General features: G+C 37.6%; 1 protein-coding gene across 1 annotated transcript in view; it reads left to right on the top strand.

Annotated features, from left to right (window-relative positions):
- The window catches only part of Col19a1 (collagen type XIX alpha 1 chain), a 326,054-nt gene that overhangs the window by 58,010 nt on the left and 244,386 nt on the right, over positions 1–23,658 (top strand). Inside the window, exons 5-9 of the mRNA XM_051152999.1 lie at positions 4,994–5,117; positions 6,292–6,567; positions 9,667–9,747; positions 13,176–13,301; positions 14,313–14,375. Of these exons, the coding sequence (XP_051008956.1) occupies positions 4,994–5,117; positions 6,292–6,567; positions 9,667–9,747; positions 13,176–13,301; positions 14,313–14,375 (670 nt within the window). The remainder of the gene's footprint in view (positions 1–4,993; positions 5,118–6,291; positions 6,568–9,666; positions 9,748–13,175; positions 13,302–14,312; positions 14,376–23,658) is intronic.

Raw genomic sequence — 23,658 nt, 5'->3', positions numbered from 1 at the left:
TATAAAATATCTAGGAGTTACCCTAACTAAGCAAGTGAAGGATTTGTATGAAAAAAATTTCAAACTCTGAAGAAAGAGATTGAAGATGACCTGAGAAGATGGCGTGATCTTCCTTGCTCATGGATCGGGAGAATTAACATAGTAAAAATGGCCATCCTACCAAAAGCAATCTACAGATTCAATGCAATCCCTATCAAAATAACTACACAATTTTTAAAGACATTGAAAGTTCAATTCTGAACTTCATATGGAAAAACAAAAAACCCAGAATAGCTAAACAATCTTGTACAATAAAAGATGCTCCGGAGGAATCTCCATACCTGATCTCAAACTGTATTATAAAGCAATAGTACTTAAAACAGCATGGTACTGGCACAGCAACAGGCTGGTTGATCAGTGGAATCGAATCGAAGACCCAGATATGAATCCACACACATATGGTCAACTTGATTTTTGACAAAGGAGCCAAATCCATTCAATGGAAAAAGGATAGCATCTTCAACAAATGGTGCTGGTCTAACTGGAGGTCTATGTGTAAAAAAATGAAACTGGACCCATATTTGTCACCTTGCACAAAACTCAAATCCAAGTGGATTAAAGACCTCACATAAAACCAGAGACACTAACTCACTTAGAAGAAAAAGTGGGAAAGAGCCTGGAACATATTGGCACAGGAGACAACTTCCTGAACAGAACACCAACGGCCCAGGCCTTAATGTCAACCATTAATAAATGGGACCTCATGAGGCTGAGAAGCTTCTGTAAGGCAGGAGACACTGTCAAGAGAACAAAGCGACAGCCTACAGACTGGGAAAAATCTTCACCAACCCTACATCTGACAAAGGTCTAATATCCAAATATATAAAGAACTCAAGAAATTAAACACCACCAAAGCGAATAACCCAATTGAGAAATGGGCTTGGAACTAAACAGAGAATTCTCAACAGAGGAGTATCAAATGGCTGAGAAACACTTAAAGAAATGCTCAACCTCCTTAGTCATCAGGGAAATGCAAATCAAAACAACTCTGAGATTCATCTTACACCCATCAGAATGGCTAAGATCAAAAATTCAAGCGACACCACATGCTGGCGAGGATGTGGGGAGAGAGGAACACTCCTTCATTGCTGGTGGGAATGCAACTAGTACAGCCACTTTGGAAATCTATCTGGTGCTATCTCAGAAAAATGGGAATAGGGCTTCCTCAAGACCCAGCTATTCCACTCCTTGGAATATACCCAGAAGATGCTCCAGCACACAACAAGAAAATTTGCTCAACCATGTTCATAGCAGCCTTATTCATAATAGCCAGAACATGGAAACAGCCTAAGTGTCCCTCAGTAGAAGAGTGGATAAAGAAACTGTGGTACATATACACTATGGAATACTACTCAGCTATTAAAAACAAGAATTCCCGAAATTTGTGGATAAATGGATTGAGCTAGAAATGATCATAATGAGTGAGTTAACCCAGAAGCAGAAAGAATCAAATGGTATATACTCACTTATATCTGCATACTAGCCCAAGGGGCATGTCCCACGAAAGCCTTCACTTACCAGGAAACTGGGACAGAGGGGAAGGCATCCTATTGGGACTCTAAATGAGAGACGCATGGGAGAACAGCAAAATAAAAGGATCCAGAGGGTCCTAGAAATCTACAAGTAGAACAATATGATAGGCAGATTTGGGCCCAGGGGTCCCGCTCAAACTAAGGCACCAGCCAAGGACAATACAGGAGGTAAACTTTAAACCCCTTCCCAGATCTAGCCAATGGTCAGAATATTCTCCACAGTTGAGTGGAGAGTGTGATACGACTTTCTCACATACTCTGGTGCCTCACATTTGACCATGTCCCCTGGAGGGGGAGACCTGGTGGCACTCAGAGGAAGGACAGCAAGTAGCCAAGAAGAGACTTGATACCCTATGAGAATATATAGGGGGACGTAATCCCCCTCAGGAACAGTCATAGGGGAGGGGAATAATGGGAAATGTGGGGGGGGGGGGGAGGAATGGGAGGATACAAGGGATGGGATAAACATTGAGATGTAACAAGAATAAATTAATAAAAAAAAAAAAAAAAAAAAAAAAAAAAAAAAAAAAAAACCTGAACAAAGAACTGGGTGACTGAGAAGAGGGCAGTGGACTATCTGTTTGTAATCATGTTAAGATTCAAGGGTGGATAGCTAAGGAGCAAATGGATGGCAAGGACGTAGATATTTGGAGTGCTCATTTAAATAGTTTGATGGGTTAGTGACAGGCTACCAGTTGTCTGGCCAGGTTACGGGCAGTCTAGTTTATAGGAGAGAAGACATATATTTGCAAAGCAAGATTACAAGACCATTTGAAGGGGACACATTAACGATTTAAAAGAAGATTTATTCTTGAATAGAAAATTATAATGTGTTCTAGAAAAGAAAAAAACAATTGGGGAGCATGTACTTTACTGAGCAACAGCAAAGGCCAGAAACTTCAGTGTTGTAGGTGGAGAACAATAGTGAGAAGTGGATCAACAAATCACTGAACCATGCATGATTAAGAAGAATCAGACCGCAGAAACCAATGGCGGAAGGTGTGTAGGTGTAGATGTGTGGGTATGCGAACACTTCTGTGTGTGCACATAGATGTGTGTCTGATGTGACTATGAAGCCACAAGTTACCAATTTACTCCCCCCCCTCTTTTTTTTTTATCAAACTATACAAGAGGTGGAGGGGTCTGATTAGCTAAAGAATTTGAACTACAAATCTCACAGACTGAGCTTAACAAGAGTGTAAACAAAAGGATGAGTCAGAACACCAAAAAAATGGGGCAAAAGCAAAGTTTTATAAAGAGTGTGAGACTCTCACATTACCCCCTCATCTCCACCCTTGCAGAATGTTTGTAGTCAGGTGAGTTATCATTCACCACCTGTAAAACAAAGTATTCCACTTGGGAAAAAAAAAAAGACAATATGTCTAGAAAAAATAGTCACCATATATTATCATTTGGAGATCCCTTGGTGAGAACGCCCAGCTAACAGCTGAGAAGTGAGCCATGCCCTTTGACTCAACATGTCAACATAGTAGCTCAGCAGGATAGTGCAGTGCAGCTCTGGCTTCATTCTCTCCTGATGCTGAGACTGATGGAGTCCTGCAGCCTCCTGCAGCTCTCCAGTATCACAAACTAACATGTGTCACCTATCTGCACCAATAAAAGATCACACTTGAAAATTCAACCATGTTCTGGTTTGCTTTCTATTGCTGTGATAAACATCATGACCAAAAGCAACTTGGGGAGGAAAGGGTTTTTTTTTTTTTCCAGCTTTCAAGTTCCAGTTTAACATCAGAGAAGTCAAGGCCGGACCTCAAGGCAAGAGTTTACAGCAGGAACCGTGAAGAATACTGCACACAGGCTGCCTCTGCTTCATTCAGCTGCCTTTCTTCTTGTAAAACTCCTTTAGCCAATGTGCTAGGAGTTCCATTGTCAAATGCATCTCTGATGACAAGATGTCTTCACAGCTTTATGGTCCATTTTGAACTGAATTAAAAAAAAAAAAAAAAAAAAAACACTTGTACTTTCTTTTCGTCTAATATTTCCACACTATAAAATAAATAGGAAATAAAAGATCATTAGCAAAAAGTAAATAATAAAGTAGGAAAGGCACAATAAATGGTGTAGAACACAACCATATTTATTAAGAATGTATTCAAATATCAAATAGCATTTCAGCAATGTAAAAGCTTCAATTAGTTTCTCATCAACCTATAGTACTGTTTCTCCTTAATGTCTATCACTTTCCCACTGCCATATATTTAAAAAAAATCCGTTAGGCAACTCTAGATGCACATATGCATACATATATGTATGCATATAAATATATCTATAGGTACAAATGTGAATGTTCTTTTTAACAAAGTAAGTCAATTAAAAATCTTAATTAAGCACATATTTTTCACACTTTCTTTGTGAATTCTCTACCAAATGTGACCCTAACACAGTAGAAAACAAACAAACAAAAAAACAAACTTCAGTGTTAACAGACTTGCATTCAGTCTCTTGGTTACTGCTTTTAGTAGAGCTAAGAATACTTTTCAATGTTAGTAGTTCAGAATCAAGTATGTGGTGCTTTATTTATAGAAGACAACTTCTAGTTTTGTTTGTCCTTAAGGGATATGGTTTCTTGTTGAAAAAAAGAAAAGAAAATCAGTATCTCAATATTGCAGGATTCTCACACCCAATGAAAGGAAATAAACATGTAACTCATTATCTAATGAAAATTAAATAAAGGATATGTGGCTATGCGTATTGTGAATATTTTTATTTCCTTGTGTTTTTACCAAGACCAGTATTTTGAAATTGAGATGGATGTAGAAAGAAATTGGAGCCATGTTTTGGCTTCTACTATCTAGAAAGATTAATTTTTTTCTAGAGGATTGAAAATAAAGCTAAATGTAACAAGAATAAATTAATTTTAAAAAAAAGAAAAAAAAAAAGAAAATAAAGCTAAATCTCATTTAGTTTAATATCATAACTTACCAGTAAATCAATACTAGAAATTCATCTGTAAGACTCAAATATGGCAAAGTTTCTTCAGAAAATATTTATTGATTTATAATCAATGTTTTTTTTAAAGTTCTCTCTATTTTCCCTATCAATACCTACCAAGGAAGTCTTGTTGGTCTGAGGGCAGTGAATTCTGAGACTCTTCCATGTTAGGACTCCTCTGTCTTCTAAGAGAACAACATATTACGAAAACCTACTCACTTGTTTACATATCCTAAGCCTTAACACCACATGAGATGATGACAAAAAGAGAGAGAATGGCAATAAAAACCACATAGTAAATGCATACATGTCTGCTTTCATATTTCAAACAACTGAAAAATGAACAATGAATTAGAAACTCACTGAGAGTCGCCATGACTGAGAGATTGCATTTCACAGAGCTTCGTACTTGCGTTTCTTTCCTAGCCACCTCAGTCTCCCCACAATAGTTTTTTGTTTTCTTCCCATAGTAAGATATTTCCCAAAGGCCTTCCTGAGGAGTACTCTCTAGCGGTTATGTTTCGGGTACGAAGAAGCACCAAAAAGGAGCGGTGGTATTTATGGCAGATTTTAAGCCGGGAGAATATGCCACAGGTAAGATACCGATTCATTTGATTAGGTTGGGTGGCTCTCTGTTCTGTGTATCCAAATTTGGTAACAGATGTAGTACACAGGTATTATGCTGTTTATAGGAATCATCAATAGAGAAATATTAGCATTGTAAATAGTAGGATGGCCTTGATAATGTCAGTGATGTGAGAATCTGCCGGGCGAGAGGTTTGTGTGTTGTTTTATTTTGTTGTAAAGATTTATATATTTTTATTTTATGTGCATAAATGCTTGCCGGTATGTATGAGAACATATACAGCACAGTCACGTTGCTGAAGGAAGTGTGGCACTCCCATGTATGAGCATACAAAGAACGTATACAGCACAGTTACGTTGCTGAAGGAAGCGTGGCACTCCCATGTATGAGCATACAAAGAAGAGTGAACCAATATATATATAGAGAGAGTGGAGGACCCAGGGGACCTCGTGGAAATGATAATGAAGATGAAGTGACAATGCAGGAACTCCACAGACCTCAAAATTACTTCTTAGCTTCACACATTTTTGTTTGTGTCTATACATAACCACGGAATGTCTTCAGCTTTGGCTGGTCTTTTTACTGTTAATATAGGTCACAATTTTATGATAGGATTGACATCTGAAAAGCCATCTATAAAATATCTTCTCTTTACCACGAAAATTTTAAGGGTTTAAAAGATGCAGGTCATTTTCTCATGCAACAATGCATATATCATATTTCTTCTGAAAATAGTAACCTTGATGCCTACATACCCATATAGAATAATAAGACATGTAAGTGGTAATATTATCCATGACCATAATTTAAAACTATAACTTTCACACCACTAAAATTACACTTAATTTATGAATACATGACACAATTATATTGTTATAATATAATCACACTTACAAATGTAAAATAATCACTTATATCTATGTACACATACACTCCCTTATATGTCCTTTTGTAAAGGAGCTGACTACCCAGGATGCTTCATGCTAAATCACTTTCAGAAAGATACTTGTTGTTTCTTATCCACCGATGTAGCAAGTGTGCAGGTACTGTCTCGCATGGTCAGCCAATTCTTCAGTTCTTTCATTGTGTACATGGAGCTTTTATTTGAGTACTTTATTAATTTTGAACTTGAGTTTTCAAGCCATACAAAGATATTCTGCTTATCGGATTTTTTTTCTTCAGATTTCTGTAGTGATCGATGGTACAAAGAAGGTGGTAGAATTTATGATCCGAGGTGCTGAGGGAGATCTGTTGAACTACGTTTTTAAGAACCGAGAGCTCCGTCCTCTCTTTGATCGTCAGTGGCATAAACTTGGCATTGGTGTGCAATCCCGAGTCCTTTCAATTTATATGGATTGTAATTTAATTGCAAGCCGACATACAGAAGAAAAGGACTCTGTGGATTTTCATGGAAGGACGGTTATTGTGGCACGAGCTTCAGATGGCAAACCTGTGGATGTAAGTTATATCACTAATGCTACCAGGGGAACGTCCAACATTCCTACGTTAAAGCAAAATATGTTATTAAGAGTGAGTCCCTGAAATTTGGGGGTTTCATTCTATAGGTAGAGTGCTTGCATAGCCCTATGACTCATGGGGTGTCATCTCCTGTATCATATAAACCAAGCATGGCAGTTCATAGTGATGTGTACCCTCAAGCCCAGAACTAGAAAGGTATAGGCACAAGTATCAGAAGTTTACTTCAGGATTATTCTCACCCACATTGTGAGTTCAAGGCCAGGTGGGCTACATAAGACAGACAGACAGAGAGAGAGAGAGAAGGAGAGAGGGAGAGAGAGAAGGAGAGAGGGAGGGAGAGAAGAAAGAGGGGGAAAGAAAGGGAAGGAAAGAAGCAAGCAAACAAGGAAGAAAGCCATTTCTTCATTTAATGGCTACACACACAAAAGACCCCTCCCTCTCGTTGATGTTCATACTGCCATTTGATATATGAGGAATATATATTTGCAACTCTGTTCTCATATACAAGTATATCTTATTTTCACCTGCATTTTCTATTCAGCAAATTCAAAATAACTGAATCATGCTTCAAAAAAAAATCATGTCTTAAAAAAAGATTATTAAGAGTAACTTTTAGTGAGAAAATGAAAATACAACATAAAAAAGTATAAGCCTGGCCAAACCTTTATGTTTTGAATAAAAGGATTTGAAAAAGATGAACCCTAAATGGTTCCAGACTCTCTGGTGTTTTCACTCAAGAACAATGAGCAACTCATTCCCGCTCCGTATAGCAGGTCTACTGCCTCTCCCACAATTTAGAACATCCTTTTAGAGTTCCTCTGGATAGAAACACAGTCATTAAATCTATCAGTGGGTCCTTTAGATGAGACGACTTGGCCAGGGGAAAAAAAAACCTCTTTAAAATTCCTTTAAAATTACAGTTTTGAAGTGAAAACGATATAAATTTATGGTTGCTTTTCTTGCAAATTAGGCTTATAATCTTTTAAGAGTGAGGTCTAGCAAAATTCAATAGCAAAATATTTTCAAATGGGTAAAATGATAGAGAGTCTCCAAAAATCTGTGTGCTGATTACCAATAACGAATGCCAAAGCTGTAAATACAAAATGATGACAGTGAAACTGAAACTGAGTTTCAGAAATAAAACCTTGTGCAAATATGCATCGAGGAAGGAGTGGTCATTCCTAAAGATCTGTTTGAAAGAAAAATATGTATACATAAAGCTATATATTCAAAGACATACTATTTTTAAAGCATTTTTTTTTCTCTTAGAGTGTGTGAGAAGATTAGAAAGGCTGTCAAGACTTGGGGTCCTGGATGACCAGGAGTATAGGTGGAACAGAGGAGCCTGAGCTGGGGCCACAGGGAGGGCTCACCGGCTTGAGTCAGAATCCCAGCTTGAGTCCATTAATTAGTTAGTGTCTTTAGTTACAAAATAGATTTGGTGGAGTTGCTTGTTATAATAGTGTAGGGTTTGTGCCACAGCCCCTTTCTGGTTTTGATCCCCTGTGTCCATCTGGTGCCACCAGTATGTACATGGTGTACACACATAGCTGTAAGACCACCTACTAAACTAACAGGTGGCCTTTCAGGAACCAGATCCCTGAAGAAAACTGCTGTCCTTCCTGTAGTCCCATCAGCTGCCAATAGCTCCTCTCCTGAGGGTGGGGCTTCCTGAGTCCCTCCTCTATCAAGGCTGGACTTACGACTGGCTTGATCCTTTTGCAGATTTTGTACAGCCAGTTAGAGTGCCTGTATTCAGGTCATATGCACAGCAGCCACATCATGGCTGGAAATCATGTCACAGAACTTCCTCCTCGACCTCTGGCTTTACAAACCTTCTGTTACTTCTTTCATGATCACTCCTGAGTCTTGGGAGACATTTTGTTTAGATGCCGCATGTAGAGACGAGTACTCCACAGTCACTTATTTCCCATTAAACATATGGTTATCTTTTCCTTAAAGTACTTTCCATCTACTGTGTAAATGCAAAAAAAAAAAAAAAAAAAAGAATTTTCTGCAAATAGAAGAAAAGATTGTGAATCTTTTTTCTCTCTTTTTTAAAATTTTTTATTATTAATTTATTCTTGCTACATCTCAATGGTTATCCCATCCCTTGTGTCCTCCCATTCTTCTTTCCCTCTCCTTTTCCCCTTATTCCCCTCTCCTATGACTGTTCCTGAGGGGGATTACCTCCCCCTGTATATGCTCATAGGGTATCAGGTCTCTTCTTGGTAACCTGTTGTCCTTCCTTTGAGTGCCACCAGGTCTCCCCCTCCAGGGGACATGGTCAAATGTGAGGCACCAGAGTACGTGAGAAAGTCATATCCCACTCTCCACTCAAGTGTGGAGACTGTTCTGACCATTGGCTGAATCTTTTTATTTTGTGCTGCTGAGACAGGATTACTCTGAGTAGTCCATACTGGACTGAAACACCACATATAGTCTCGAGTTCACATTCCTCTTGTGTCAAAGTCACCAATACTAGTATTTTAGTCAGGTGCTATTGGGTTCAGCTTTTGAGTCTTGTTCAGGACTGTACTAACATAAAATCCATAGGCTTTATGCAGACCTCATCAAATACAGGTAAGAACTCATCTTCTTTTCTCTGTACTGAGAAGGCACACTTACTTCACACCTCAAAAAGGACCTTGGGACCTAAAGAGAAAGTCTTTTCCTTCCCATGTTTATACCTTCGACCACCTTCCTGCAAAGTTTTACTTTTAAGTGCCAATTTTGTGCAGAATTACACTGTAGCACATAGCACTATATCTCTAATTAAATATTTGTTTTTATTGCCTCTTTAATTCAATGTTTCATTTTCATTGCTGGAGACAATTAATTGAGCTCTGCAATTGTTTTCATTAACTCATTTCCTCTGTCTAATGACCCTCCTCTGTGGCTGACTGTTTCTCAAGTGAGCCTTAAAGTAATGAATCCTAAATTAAAGCTAAACATTATAAATATGTATCAGTGACTTATATTAACTTGCCTTTTCTTTCTATTTAAATTGCTATAGTTAACAATGCCCAATTTTGATTCTCAAAACCAATGATGTGTACTGCTACTCACTTTTAACAGATTGAACTTCACCAATTTATAATCTACTGCAATGTAAACTTCCTAGCAGAAGAGTCATGTTGTGATGTATCACCTACTAAGGTAGGTTAATTTCCTTACTGTACAAACACACACAAGATGTGTTATTGGTCTACTAGTGTTTGTTACCTGTGGATTCTATGTCTAGGACACTAGGGAGTATCTCAGCTGAATCTACGTGAATAGTTTATTCTCAGTATAAATAATGGAGTCCTCATAAGGCCCTGCACAAACCTCAACCAAAGGGTTGCACACTGAAATTTGATGAAGATTTTTCCTCACTTCAGACTCTACATAATTAGACGATGACTTAATGTGCACCCTTGGTGCTCTTGTTTCATCTGAGGCCCTAGCTGACTGGAGGTGCTGCCCACACTCAAATCAGGTCTTTCCCTATTATTTGTCTCACATCTTAAGATTAGTCGACCATCTGTCTCATCTAGTTTTGCTTTGTGACACATTTCATTCCATTCTGCTTCCCCCCACCATGACCAGTGCACTTTGACCTCATGCCTAGCCTTCAACCCATCATGCCAACCGCCTTTCCAATACACATTTTATCTCAACAGTATCACCAGAAAGAGTCTCTAAATCACTGAATTATATATTCATTTGTTGTCTTCCAGCAAGTATTTGTTATTAACTATTGATCTAGTAGACACTGACCTAAGGAAAAAAGACTGACTGCCCCTGTCTGGTCATCTTTTTCTCGAAGTCCTAAGTGATTCCCTATTGGCAACAAAGTATTAATCAAGTGGATCGGTCTCCCATGTTAAAATATTCTGTACAACCATTACCCCTGTATGCATGCACTTGATTCTAAAGAAAAAATATTCAGTGCTTTCCATGTCTCACTGTAATAGTCATCTGTGCCATTCCATATCATGAATATAATTATATTTGTACTTGATTAAAGTACAAATTAGACAGTGAGGGAGGATTTACTTTCAAATTCTTTTATATCCAGTGTTTTGTTAGCAAAAGATTGTCAATATATGCATTAGTTTGTTTTCTACTGTTGTGATAAAATATCAAGACCAAAGGTAAGTTATGGGAGAAAGAGTGATTTTGACTTATGATTCCTGAGGAAGAGTCCATAATGGTGGTGGGGGAGGGGATGCCTGGCAGCAAGCAGCTGTGGCTGGAAGATGAGAGATCACATCTTCAGTCTCAAACACAAAGTAGAGAGAATGAGCAGGAAGGCAAGGCTATGAACTCTCAAGGACCCCCTTCCTCCAGTGACATACTTCCTCTAGCAAGGCACCACCACTTCCTCAAACTGCACTAGATACTGGGGACCAATGTTGAAGTATCTGAGTCCTCAGGCGTCATTTTTCCTTTCTCCTTCAAACCACCACACAGCAGAATCCCTTCATTTCCTAGTTGGCCAACTACAAAATAAAAAGCTTTCAGAAAAGAATAATTCTTTATAAGTACAAACAAAAAACAAAATCAAATTCCTCAAAAGACCATATGAAAAGCAAAAGTCCAAGACTTAAAGTTCTGTTTCTTTGGATCTTAAATTTCCTCCAAATGTCTACACCTACTAGGAAATCTATACGAAAATTTTTAATTGGTAATTTTTTTATTCAAAAACTCTTGTAACTTCTCTCATGAAGATTGAATAGTAGAGTGAAAATCTTGCCAAATATCGCAAAGTCTTTCAAATATTATGCCTTGCTTATATAACTTGGCCATACAAAGCATATCTCAAACCCAATTTATGGATCTCATTCCAAGCAGAGGGAAAGTCTGCCAAATATCTTTCTATAAATACCTAAAAAGATAGCTTGAATGCCAGTCTACAGACTCAAAATACCAAGGCTTCCTAAACCTATATTTTAGTCATGAAGGTTTTCTTATTCCAAAAGTTTGTTTTAAGTAGTTATGATTATGTTATAATGGGAAGGTCCTTAAAATAACTACTTTCTTTCCTATAATAGTAATATAATGCTGCCTGCATATTTTTAGACGTTATGTTCTTAATGGTGTTCATTGCCTTATGTTACTCTGCTACAATGAAAACTGGGTTAGGTATGTATAGGCGAAGCATTGGATTAAGGAACTTAGTAATTAAAGTCTGACAAGACAATGTTTATAAGCATTATTTGGAAATTAGTTTTACAGTTGAAAATAACCTATAGATTTATACCAAGTATTTAAAAATTACCAAGCATAGTTTAGGTTTTTCAATTGAAAATTTATTAAGATACCTAATGAGCACCAAATCTAGAGGCAACGCACATAAAATTCCTAGTGCTAAATACAAGAATCTGTTCAGAGTATAGCTGTTGCTAAGTTTCTTATGGTTTTACTGTTATCACAAGTACTGGAGTGATACCTATTATTCAAAAACAACTAAGGAATTCTTACTCTAGAAAATGCAAGAAGCTAATAGTGAAAATAGTCTCTACCGTGGACTCATACCACATTAGGGAACCAGTGAGCCTCTTCCCTTTGCACAGCCTGAGCGTGTTTTTCCACTCATGTATAATTTGTAGTAAACAAAGCTCCTAGTGAGTGAGTTCTTCTACCTGTTACTTCCTCTTCACTAAGGCTGTGAACAAAGAGTTAATCATGAGGAGCAGTGTGGTACCAGGTGTCAGGAGGAGAAAGTGCATCCACATTCTCATTAGCATCACCATGTGAATTATTTTCTTCCTCTGTATTTTAAAGTGTTTATTTTAGATAGGTGTGGGGTGCATGCATGTGGTGTGTGTGTGTGTGTGTGTGTGTGTGTGTGTGTGTGTGTGTGTGTGTGTGTGTACATGCTCATGAATTAATTACAGCTGCCGAAAAGCAGAATAGAGAGCATCAGATGCTTGAGCAAGAGCTGGACATAAGTCCCCTGATGTAGGTGCTGAAAACTGAACTTGGGTTCTTTGCAAGAAGCAGCCCAGGGTCTTAACTGCTGACTCTCCAGCCTCCTGCACTAAATTAGAGGGGGAAATCCTGTCTCTTTATCACCAGGTTCAGCATGTCCAAAACTCTTGAGACTCAGAATCCTACGCTTTTATATCTTTAAAGAACATTGGGATGGCAAAGGCTATACTTTGATTAAATAATTATCACCTTAGAGTTTAAAAGGAAACCATTTCTAGCTTTACTTATGATTATAACCAGCTTGTTGTAGTGCCTATATTTACCAGTTAAATCTACATGCTTTTAAACTTTTGTTTGCTAGATAATACTTACATTTTGCTTGTGGGGAAGTATTTTATTGCATGTATGTACTTTTATCATTGTACAATATTAAAATACTTAAAAATTTCTCACTAAACCTGTGTTTTCACATTTTACTCCTGTGTTGTCAGTGTGGTCAAATACACTGGAGGCTTAGTGACAGAATAAAAATATAGTAAATGTTTACATAGGGTGACAGCACTTGGTTATTAGGAAGGAAGTATGGCTGGTAACCAGACATCTCTGTTTTGAAGGGAGCTGGCAGCAAGAACTGACACCATTCTCTAAATTCTCTTTTGGGATTTTAGTGTCCAGATCAAGATGACTTTGGAAGTACCACATCATCATGGGTGACTTCTTACGCTGGTAAAATATCTTCATATCTGCCGGGGAAGCAGGAACTTAAAGATGCTTGCCAGTGTATTCCAAACAAGGTATGCTAGCTTTCATATGTGCCCATTGAAAGGCCATGCCACGCAGTGGTCTGCGCTCCTTGGCTGTGGACTGTGGTACACAAAGGGTGCCTTGGACATAATCAAATATCGAATACCATATAGCCACCAAAGTTAGCCAGAAAAAGGAAATTAAAGATTGATTTCTAAGAAATTTATTTTCCTTTCCATGTATGATAGTTACAATTATTAGAAAGTTGAAGAGAAAAATCAATGTATGGCAGGGAAGTACTGCATACAGAACACTTGCTAGAAATGGGCTGTAGTTCAAGAAGTACTGAGTACTCAGCACAGGCTAGGAATGGGCTGTAGTTCAAGAAGTACTGGGTACTCAGCACAGGCTAGGAATGGGCTGTAGTTCAAGAAGTACTGAGTACTCAGCACAGGCTAGGAAATTTGCAAATTTAGTGCTGAAGGTAAAGTGTCTTATCTTCAACAATGGCACATGAAAATATACTGTAAATATTTCTCCTTCGCTGTCTGATGACTATATTTGTGCAGTATCTGCAAATCTCCATCCGGCTGCCTCTTTGCTGTTAGTCTTCATGGGGTATATTCAGTTAAGGAGCTTCATCTGAATGTGTACGGCTCTTTCATCAGTGATGCTGGGCCCAAGGACCGCCATAAATATCCTTTTTATGTTTATAGAAGCCATGAGGTCTGTCCTAAAAGCAGGCAATTATGGAAATAAATGATGTTAGGTAACTAAGAGAGGTGGTAGGTAGAAAATAGATAGATGGTGATAGATGATAGATAGATAGATAGATAGATGATAGGTAGCTAGATGATAGATGACAGATAGATAATTTTCAGATACATTGATAGATACATAAGTGATAAATGATGGATCATAGATAAAGAGGTTATAGAAGATAGATAGATAGATAGATAGATAGATAGATAGATAGATAGATAGATGACAGGCAGGCAGAGATTGTGTATTAGAGCAATGGAACAGAAGGATGTTGACACAGGCATCCATTTTTATTTCAGGAGGAAGCAGGATCATCAGGAACTCTGGGTTCCTTCGGACACAAAGGCGACAAAGGAGAGCCGGTAATGTGGACACAACATTGGGATGAAGGTTGGGATGAAGGGGTTTGTTCAAAAGTGACTTTAAAAAATCCGTCCACCTCATATTTCCCATAAACACCTTAAAAAAAAACTATGTTGAGATGAGTACGCTTGTGTCACATCAGCATTTGAGTCTGTTACTAAGGTCGTGTTTTAGGAAAGTCTGAGAAATCAAGAACAGGGAGTCTTTGTACCTGTAAGTTCAAAAGAACACTGTGAAGGAGGCATGTGTCCCATCTGCTTCTTAGCTTTCCTCATCACTCTCTTCTCCAGACACCTAGGAAACGTATTTCCTTTGTCTGCTGGCATTGTCCATACAGAGGAGATTTCAATGACCAACCTTTGTTAAGTATCTGTGGGAGCATCTTGATGCATATTTGGGGGGAGATAAAGGATGGGATAAATTGTTTGTTTCCTGGGATGTCCTTCCAAAAAAAGAGATAAAAGCTATAAATATTAGATGCTACATGAGAGATGCAAGAGTCCTGAGAAAACATTGTGTAGAGACTGGGAAGAACTGAGCAGGGGAGATGTTTGCTTGCTCTTGACCTATAAGTCTGAGACATAAACAATAACCCATGTGTCAAGATTTGTCTTCCCTTTGACGAAGCTCTAATTTAGCTGTAATGATTTCCAGTCTTTTCAATGTGTCTTTTAAGTAACGAAAGTAGGGAGCTAATATAACCAAAGCTGGTGAACAACAGGAGCCACAGCAATAAAGAACACAAGGCCTGTTCTTGGTGTATGTATCATCTTTTGACGACTTAAGTTACCTTCAGATCTTATATAGAAATAACAACAGTAGAAAGGAACTAAGAATTAGTAAAGATGATGAGGACAATTATTAGAAAATTAATGATATATAAGACCTTTAAAATATTTTATACAGTGATTTATCTTAGAATTGCAATGTGTTATAAGACTCCCATCAATATTTTGTTTTTAACCATTTAACTTAGTTAGAAATTCCCATATATAAAACATATAGTGACAAGAGATTCAGCGTCAGGTCAAAACCAGTTGTGCACAATTCATTAGTAATCTACCAGACAAAATAAATAAGTACACTTCCTTTATTTTTTTCTCTTTGTGCACCTGGGTTTGATTAAATCACCACAACTATTGTTGTGCAAAAATGGTTCCAGGTGACCATAACCATCAAAACAACCAACTTTTCAGGAAGCAGTAAGCAACATAAACATGTCGTTGACCTTAGATAGTTGATGAGTTTATTCCTGTCCCAATTGCACTCTATGACCTTAACACTTTAATACTCAAAAAAGTGGGCTTTCCTCAGTGCTTTATTCTGGTACATAATTTTCATAGTTATAACAAGTGCCCAGACTACCTGCATTTTGTGAGCATCAAATGATATTTTGTGACTGGGCAGATAAAATAGTAACTTTATGAAAGGATCAGTGGTTCAGAGTCACTCAGGGAAACATGTTGTTCTGGAAGTTTGCCTTTATATCTTTAAATCCAAGAAAGAACATCCATGGAATTAGCATAGCATGCTGGAATGAATGCCAGAAATCTTAGGGAAGAATACCACTTAAGGCTTCACTTCCTGAATAATAGCTAGTCAATGGTTGACTGTGATGGAGGACAACACTACAATACATACAAATCACTTACATTATAAACACTCAACAAATATTTGTTTTCCTCTGCTTTCATTCACTGTGGTTGAAGATGAGGTGCAACCAACCCTTTTAGGGTGTTAGGTTCTTTCATAAGACTTGAGTTTTAAAAACTAATCTTCAGTTATGAGGCAATGTCTAAAAATTTTCAATGAACTGGGTGACTCGGTGCATAGAGCCCTGGGTTATTTTATGTCATTTATTAAATAATAATAGTGGGTTAAGTTTATATCCTCAAATATATAAATATTATTGTTTCCAACATTATCTGGTCTTTTTTGGATAGGGAGCGCTGGCTTATGGAAGTTTCCTTGCATTTTCCTTGGGTCATAGCAGACTAGGATTTGTGGATATTAGAGAAGAAGATTAGAGGCTATGTGGATATTTTAATAATTTACATTTCATCATCAACAATTAGATATAGTTTACTAGCTTTCATTGAATTTTATTTTTGACACAATGAGAACAAATTTGAGAGCATGACTTCTGATCACCCTTTCTGATAGTCTGTCAGGGGATATTTCTACAGGTGATATGTGATGAACCCTTACTGTAATGCAGCAATTTAATCAAGCCAACATTTTACTTTTGTTCAGTGAAAGCTATTAATAATAAGGTAACAAATCGGAATTAAATTGTTAGTATATTCCGTCTTACCTGGTCCAGTCTCCTAATGACTCTGTACTGAAGACACGCCCCACCCTTTCGGATATACTACAAGGCATCACACACTTTTGTAGCATTGCAGCTAAAATCTTGCTGATGTTCTTATGAAGCATGCAAAATAATGAGTTACTGTGACATTTTTATATAGGGAATGCATTATATTTTGCCTGCCTTTTGCCCCTCATTACCAGCTTTGTCTTCCTTTTCCCTTCCCACGGTTCCCATCCTTCTCCTAAAAAGCCCTCTTTAAAAAGTTCCTAAAATGTAATGTTCTTGAACCTATAGGTGATCTGGGCAATTTAGCAATTAATGTTTCACTTTATTTTTGTATTGTTCCACATTCCCACTTAATTTTCCCAAATTTGCTAAGTTTATGAAAATATTATTTAACAAACTGTGCTAGCTTAAAATAGTACTGTATATCCACAAAAAATACCATTTCTGTCTACGAGGCTGTAGTGACTTGGCTACCCATTAGAAAAGTGACATTATTTTCTACTCTAAAAGATGAGCTTGTTGCACTATCTATTTAATGACATGGGCAGTATCAGGAAGAATCTTGAAGCACAAGCTTTGGAGAAATGCTAACTGTCTTTGATATTAACAATTAATGTACTATTTACAAATGCCTAATAAATAATTAAGGTATTTCAAGGTATAGATGATGGTAAAGGTGGATTTGGCACCCCTAGAATTTCTGGAGAAAAGATATTCTGGCTGGCTATTTGATTAACCTTAGAGCCTGTTTTATATAAAGCTGTGTCAGGCAGGATGGGGAAAAAATCCAGTGTTTTATTACTCAGGGATCAGTGAACTGTGGCCCAAACATGGGGCTGCCAAAGACACCAGCTGTAAGGTTTTGTAAATGAGATTCCAGAAGAACACAAACTCACTTGTTTTTATTGTTGTCCAAGGCTACTTTTGAGCTACACAAACAGGCTAAGTAACTATGGCAAAGACTATGTGGCTAGCAACGTCAACACAACGCAAATCCAAACCATGTGGCTCCTTGTAGGAAATATTTTTATTAATTTACATTTCCAGTTTTAGGACTGATACATTATTTTACTTTTTGAAATTTTAAAAATAATTTTATAATTTATATTAATTACATAAATTAATAAGTTAAACCAAGTATTTAATTTTTTCTAATAATTTTGTTTCAGACAAAATCAAGTAATAAATGCTACATTTTATAATTTATAATACTGTGGAAGACACATAATTTATAGTACAAGAGTTATATTTCAGTCTATCAATAAAATGATTCAGTGTAGAGTATCTAGCTAATAAAATGGCTAGCTTTTAGGATTTTCTTCTAATGCCAAAAGGGTGATTGTAAATAATTATTTAATGGATGGGAGGTTACTGCTGAATTTTGATTCATTACCTGGAGCCACCATGGCGGTGCTCACCAGCAAACACTAGCACTCAAGAGGATGAAGGAAGGAGTAAATTCAGAGCCAGCCTCAGTTATATTGCAAGACTGTCTCTAAATACTAAGAAAAATGGTCATTTTTTCATGGAATCTTTACAAAATTTCACATTTTCATGTCAAAGTAATTAGTTTATTTTCAATCTGTATATTATGCCGAAATTTGTTAGTTGTCACATGTTAAGGAAACTCATTCTTTAGGAAAATAAGTTTAGGATAATTTTTGTTGTTCTTGCTGCACTGGTGATCAGTTGGGTCTATCCTACCTTGTATTCTTGAAGGCCACAGCCCTGAGGTATCAACCACCTGACGCTGCCACAAGAATAACTGAGGCTGCATTGGTAGCTCAGGTACCAGGCTGAATTTTTTTAAGGTTTGTTGCTGTTGTTTTGTTATTTTGTTGATACTGGCAGTCCAAACCAAGGCCTTTGCATGATAGACAGTGCTGGACCACTGAGCTCCACACACAGCACTCATTAGCACTTCTTAAATGGATTTCTCATGCCTGACCATTTCTTGCTGCCTTTAAAAAGTATTTAGCCCCATTTTGCTATCCATCCAGGAATGTAACTGTTAGACCATAATATCCAACAAACCTCGCTACAGGACAATACCTGGGTAAAGTTAATGTTTCTTGAGGGGGCCTTTTGTTTATATTGTTGCTGGCGTTAAGGGTAGATTCATCATAAGAAAGGCTTCAAATACCTACTCAAAGATCTATTCCTTCAAAATACATTTCCCTAGAGACTCACGCATTCATTTACTTCCTAAAGTAATGCCACGATTACAGTTTGCCTGGAATATAGTTGTAAATATCTTCACAAAATTCATCATACTGATTGTATGGTTTTTCTGATCAATAGGATATTTCTGAATATGATATTTTTTCTCTCTCATTTTCCCAACCAAATACAGAATCACTTAACTGTAAAATGTTGGATTTCTTAACTATGTGACATAAATAAGGACTTCTACATGATACAATTACTGAAGAAATGCGTTGTGAATGCCATAAGATACCATGAATCTTAATACTCCAAGGTGACATCTTTTTTATCCTTATGCAATGAAAACCTGCTTTAAAAGTTAGTTATCAGCTGTGGTTCTGGCTTTCAGTTGCTGAAAAAAAAAGTTGTCAAGGTTGAACTTGATATCCTGAAGCAGTGACTAGATAATCATTAGATTCATTCAGATGCAAGCAAAGGCGTTGTTAATAAGAAAGTTGTAGCCTAGGAAGTAAATGTGTAAGCCAGGAAATGTCTTACAAGAACAAAAGCAAATTCTTCAGGAAGGAACATATGGGGCAAGGTGGTGGCACATTACAGCGAGGCAGCATGCATGGAGACTAACTCTACTGAGTCTTGCTTCTTTCCCCAGAGCTTGCTGTTGGGGGCAGGCTCTTCCTTGCTGCTTCATCTTGTACCTCACTTAAAGTACACCTTCAATAAATGACAGAGGGATATGGCAGCTGCCGATAATCTATTTGAACCAAGTCTTTCTTAAAATTGGGAGTCTCAATCCTTGGGACCTAATTGGCCAAAGGAGTGAGTGGAGGAGTCTTGCAAAATCAGTTAATGAGGATCAATGTCTGCCTGAGGCAAATGCTCTGAGAATTTGAAAATCTAATGTAATCAATGTGTTCAAAAGCACGGCAGAGCTTTCTGTCAAATGCTCCCCCCAGATACCTCAAGGAGTTTAATTTTGCATTCAGGTTACTTCAGCTGCTCCTAAGAATCTCACAGGCTATATAGATTCATTCAGCTTGCAGCAGAGCTAAATATGGTATCGGCTTACATTTCTCTGTAGTCAGTTTCATGCAGCTTCAGAGACCCTACTTAGTGGCCAGCATCGCCCTAGTATTTATAGAAACACTCGTCTTTGGCCACATTCTCTTCCCAGGGTCTGTGTCACTGGTGGTGCCAGCTCTGTCTGCTTCTAACTTCACTTTATTTAACTGTGAAAAGGGTTTAACACTCACGCATGGAAAAAAACTACCACCCTCAGGGTGTTGTTCTCACTTCTATAATCCAAGGTTTATCATTTATTTAAAATCATGCTATTGAGCATGCGCAAAATAAAAATAACAAGAAAGTCACTGTTGCTTCATTTGATGGGATAGTTGATATACTACAAAATATTTCACCCTAAGGAAGAAATGTAAATCTTTTAAATTTAAAGAATTTTAAATCACACTATATTTTATATTTCATATAGAATATTCCTGTTGCTTTGTAATAAAAATACCTTATTCGATTTTTGGTGTTTTGGTTGTGAGCTTAACCTTTCAAGAGTGGTTTGTCCAGGCTTGATTTTTATAAACAAATTTCCAAAGAAAATGATTAGTTCACATCCTTATGTGATTAAGTGATTAGAGTCACATATCCTCACAGCCCAATTTCCCACTTTCCTCGGGTATCTTATGGGTACCATATCTTATGGACATATGGTATGTTACATGTCACCTAAAAGCATCACTGAGATTAACCAATGTAACGTATAACTAATATAATAACGTATATCTTGTTGAAACATCTTGAAGCAAGTACGCAGCAACATGGCCCAGAACATATACCACTTGCGCATTACTCTCAAAGGGAAATATTTTTATATTTAAGCGAGAAACTGACTTATAATTGTGGAATGAGGCATACTGGGATCAGTATTAAGTAGACTCTGCACACTTGTTTCAATTTATTCTTCCAACATTATGATACTATGATAAATTAAATTATTTATATGCAAAGTTTGTTGTTCTAAAATAGACCTGCATCTGAAGTTTGGTGAAATGATAGCAATAATTATTTTAAAGTGAAGACTTTAAACAAAGTAGTAGTTCACCAAGATTGCATTTTTTCTTTTTTCTTTTTTCTTTTCTCTTTCTTTCTTTCTTTGTTTTTTTTTTTTTTTTTTTTTTTTTTTTTTTTTTTTGACAGGATTCTCTGTGTAGCCTTGTCTGTCCTGGACTCACTTTGTAGACCAGGCTGGCCTTGAACTCACAAGAGATCCACCTACCTCTGCCTCCCAAGTGCCGGGATTAAACGCTTGCGCCACCACACCCGGGCATATTTCTTTGGAGAGAGATGCGAAAATAATACACTGTGTAGTGTATTTTTGGAGAATAGAATACCCTGGATTTTAAGGCTGAGGAATTATAGCATTTAATTATATTCTTATCACAGATTATCCTTGTCAGCCAGGGCAAACTTAAGTAGGCATTCATCACCTACAGTCACAGCCTTTCTGTCAAACATCACAAAGAAGTAACACATTTAACAGTAAATCTGCTTTACATCGATCCAGCACTCCTACAATTATGCCTAAGTTTGGTGAAATTCTCACTGTTGGCTCGTAGGGGAAAATTCCATTCTATAAACAAATGACCTGTTTACTTCTTTCTGGTAAGGTTCGACAAGTAGTTAGGAGCTACTGCTAATAAAAGTGAGAAAAGGGAATAGATTGATTTCCAGGAGAAATGAATGTTTTAATGCATAGAATCACACACATACACATGCCCCCTCACGCACACATACATATACCCACATACACCTGAACACACCGAGGCTGGGCACAGCTTTGTCCTTCTGGTCCAAAGTGAGAAAAGGAGGGGAGGATTTGAATAGTGGGTAGATGTCCTGCACCATCACCCCTGGAGCCACATTTGCTTTAACTGCATGCATATTTCATACAAAAGCTTTACTCCCTACTCAAGTAATGTGCCAGTGTAATGTTCATTGTTTGGGGGAGGTGGATAAAAAATAGGATTATTTTCTAATAATGTCTATTTTAATTATGTGATAGTAAAAATATAACAAAAAATAGAGCCTAAAGCATGCTGACGTAGTGTTTCTGTGCCTCCTGCCTCTGTCTGCTGAGGGCTGGGGTGAAAGGCGTGCACGTCTTTGCCAAACAAGAGGAAACAGTTGTTAAATTATTTTTTTTGTTCCTTATGGTGGATGTAGAAAGCAAATGCTAGCTGCCAGTGATGAACCCGGCAATAGCAAGCCGGGCTACACTACCTGCATCAAGTTCCAGTACGAAAATCCTTCTCCTTCACCAAATGGGAATTAGACTGGACCCACTTCAGCTTTATCTTAACGAGGAAATAAGAGGTCCGGGAAAGAGTCAGCTTAAAGACTGGCATAAATGCTTGATAACCAGAAGCTACAGCTTAAACACACGGTTTGATGATGCTCTCGCTTCAAGCTCTGACTGAGTATGAGACCAATTTAGAGCTCACTTAAGGGAGTTTATTTTATTCAAAACTTATTTAGCAGGGAACGTTAAAACAAAACTCAAACGTCTTCTGTGTCTTTGGTATCTTTACAAACAAACAAACAACTTGATGTTCCCAACCCAGTGGACTCATTTGAAGGAATTACACATAGAGTTCCAAACTTGTACCAGGTTGGTTAAAAAAAAAAAAAAAGCAAACAGCCACTTATGCAATAAATATTATATGCTAAACACTGCCACGGGCCTCCTCCTTTATATTAACTAATTCAATACTTACATGCCCTTTAGCTGAGGTTTATTATTGAGTTTTTTTTTTTTTTTTTGGATTAAGAGCCTAATATATGAAGAGAATTAGAACTTCCTTAAGTTTCATAACTTGCAAGGAGTGGGGATAGGAGTAAAGCTCTGTCCACATGAACTCACTGTGCATGAGCCTTCCGCTATGTCATCAGGATGGTGCCAAATACCCTGATTTCCTTTCACACTCAGTTTGAATTGGATCGCAAATCCATTTGCCTTGCAGCTTAGGGTGTGGATTGTGAGTTCGCTCTCTAAACTCCGCTCCAGAGAGTGCTGTGTCCCCTCATCTGTCAGTCTGTGAATCTCTTTAACATTCAATCTTCTAACTCCAACACCTGCAGGAGATTGCACCCATCTCCAAAGAATCACTGCAAACTAGTTTACTCACCAAATGTATGAAAATATGATGGCTTAGTTTTGCCCATTTCTGAATTTCAAAATCAGATTTCAAATATTTTCAGTGTTCATGCGTGACTCTAGAGATCTGTAGTCTGCCCTCCATGTGCAGTAGCCCACTCAAGGATGCTCTCTGGCTTGACCTGAACACCAAACAGAAAATTCAACCTTTCCACCCTCTACTAAATATGTTTCTGATGCAAGTGCATGCCTCTGTATACATAAACAGTACTATCAAAGGCAAAAAATATTACGCTTAGTACTGTGGCTTTTTAAAAAATAACCTGTCACGACAATAACACAGTGGGCCAGTCGCTAATTTGCCTGTCATAATCAACAGCTAGACTAACCTCATTAAAAGGAACGTTGGAGGATGTGCCTTTTTTCTCCATAAGCCCCTAGTCATTGCACTGAGATGAGCGGAAACAAGGCTGATCCATTGTTCATTGTCTTTGCTTCTGGGGAATGAAATGATGGTGTTTGAATCTTGATTTTTCACTAAAAAGGCATTTGTGAGAATACTGCAGCTCCAGGAAATAAAGGCAGATGCTGTTTCAGTTTATGTTCGTGCAGACGAGTCCTGTAGCTCTTGTGA

This window comes from Acomys russatus, chromosome 11, assembly GCF_903995435.1.
Source record: "Acomys russatus chromosome 11, mAcoRus1.1, whole genome shotgun sequence".
Lineage (NCBI taxonomy): Eukaryota > Metazoa > Chordata > Mammalia > Rodentia > Muridae > Acomys > Acomys russatus.
The sequence above is the reverse complement of the archived record's forward strand: the minus strand, read 5'-3'. Positions and strand labels throughout refer to the sequence as shown.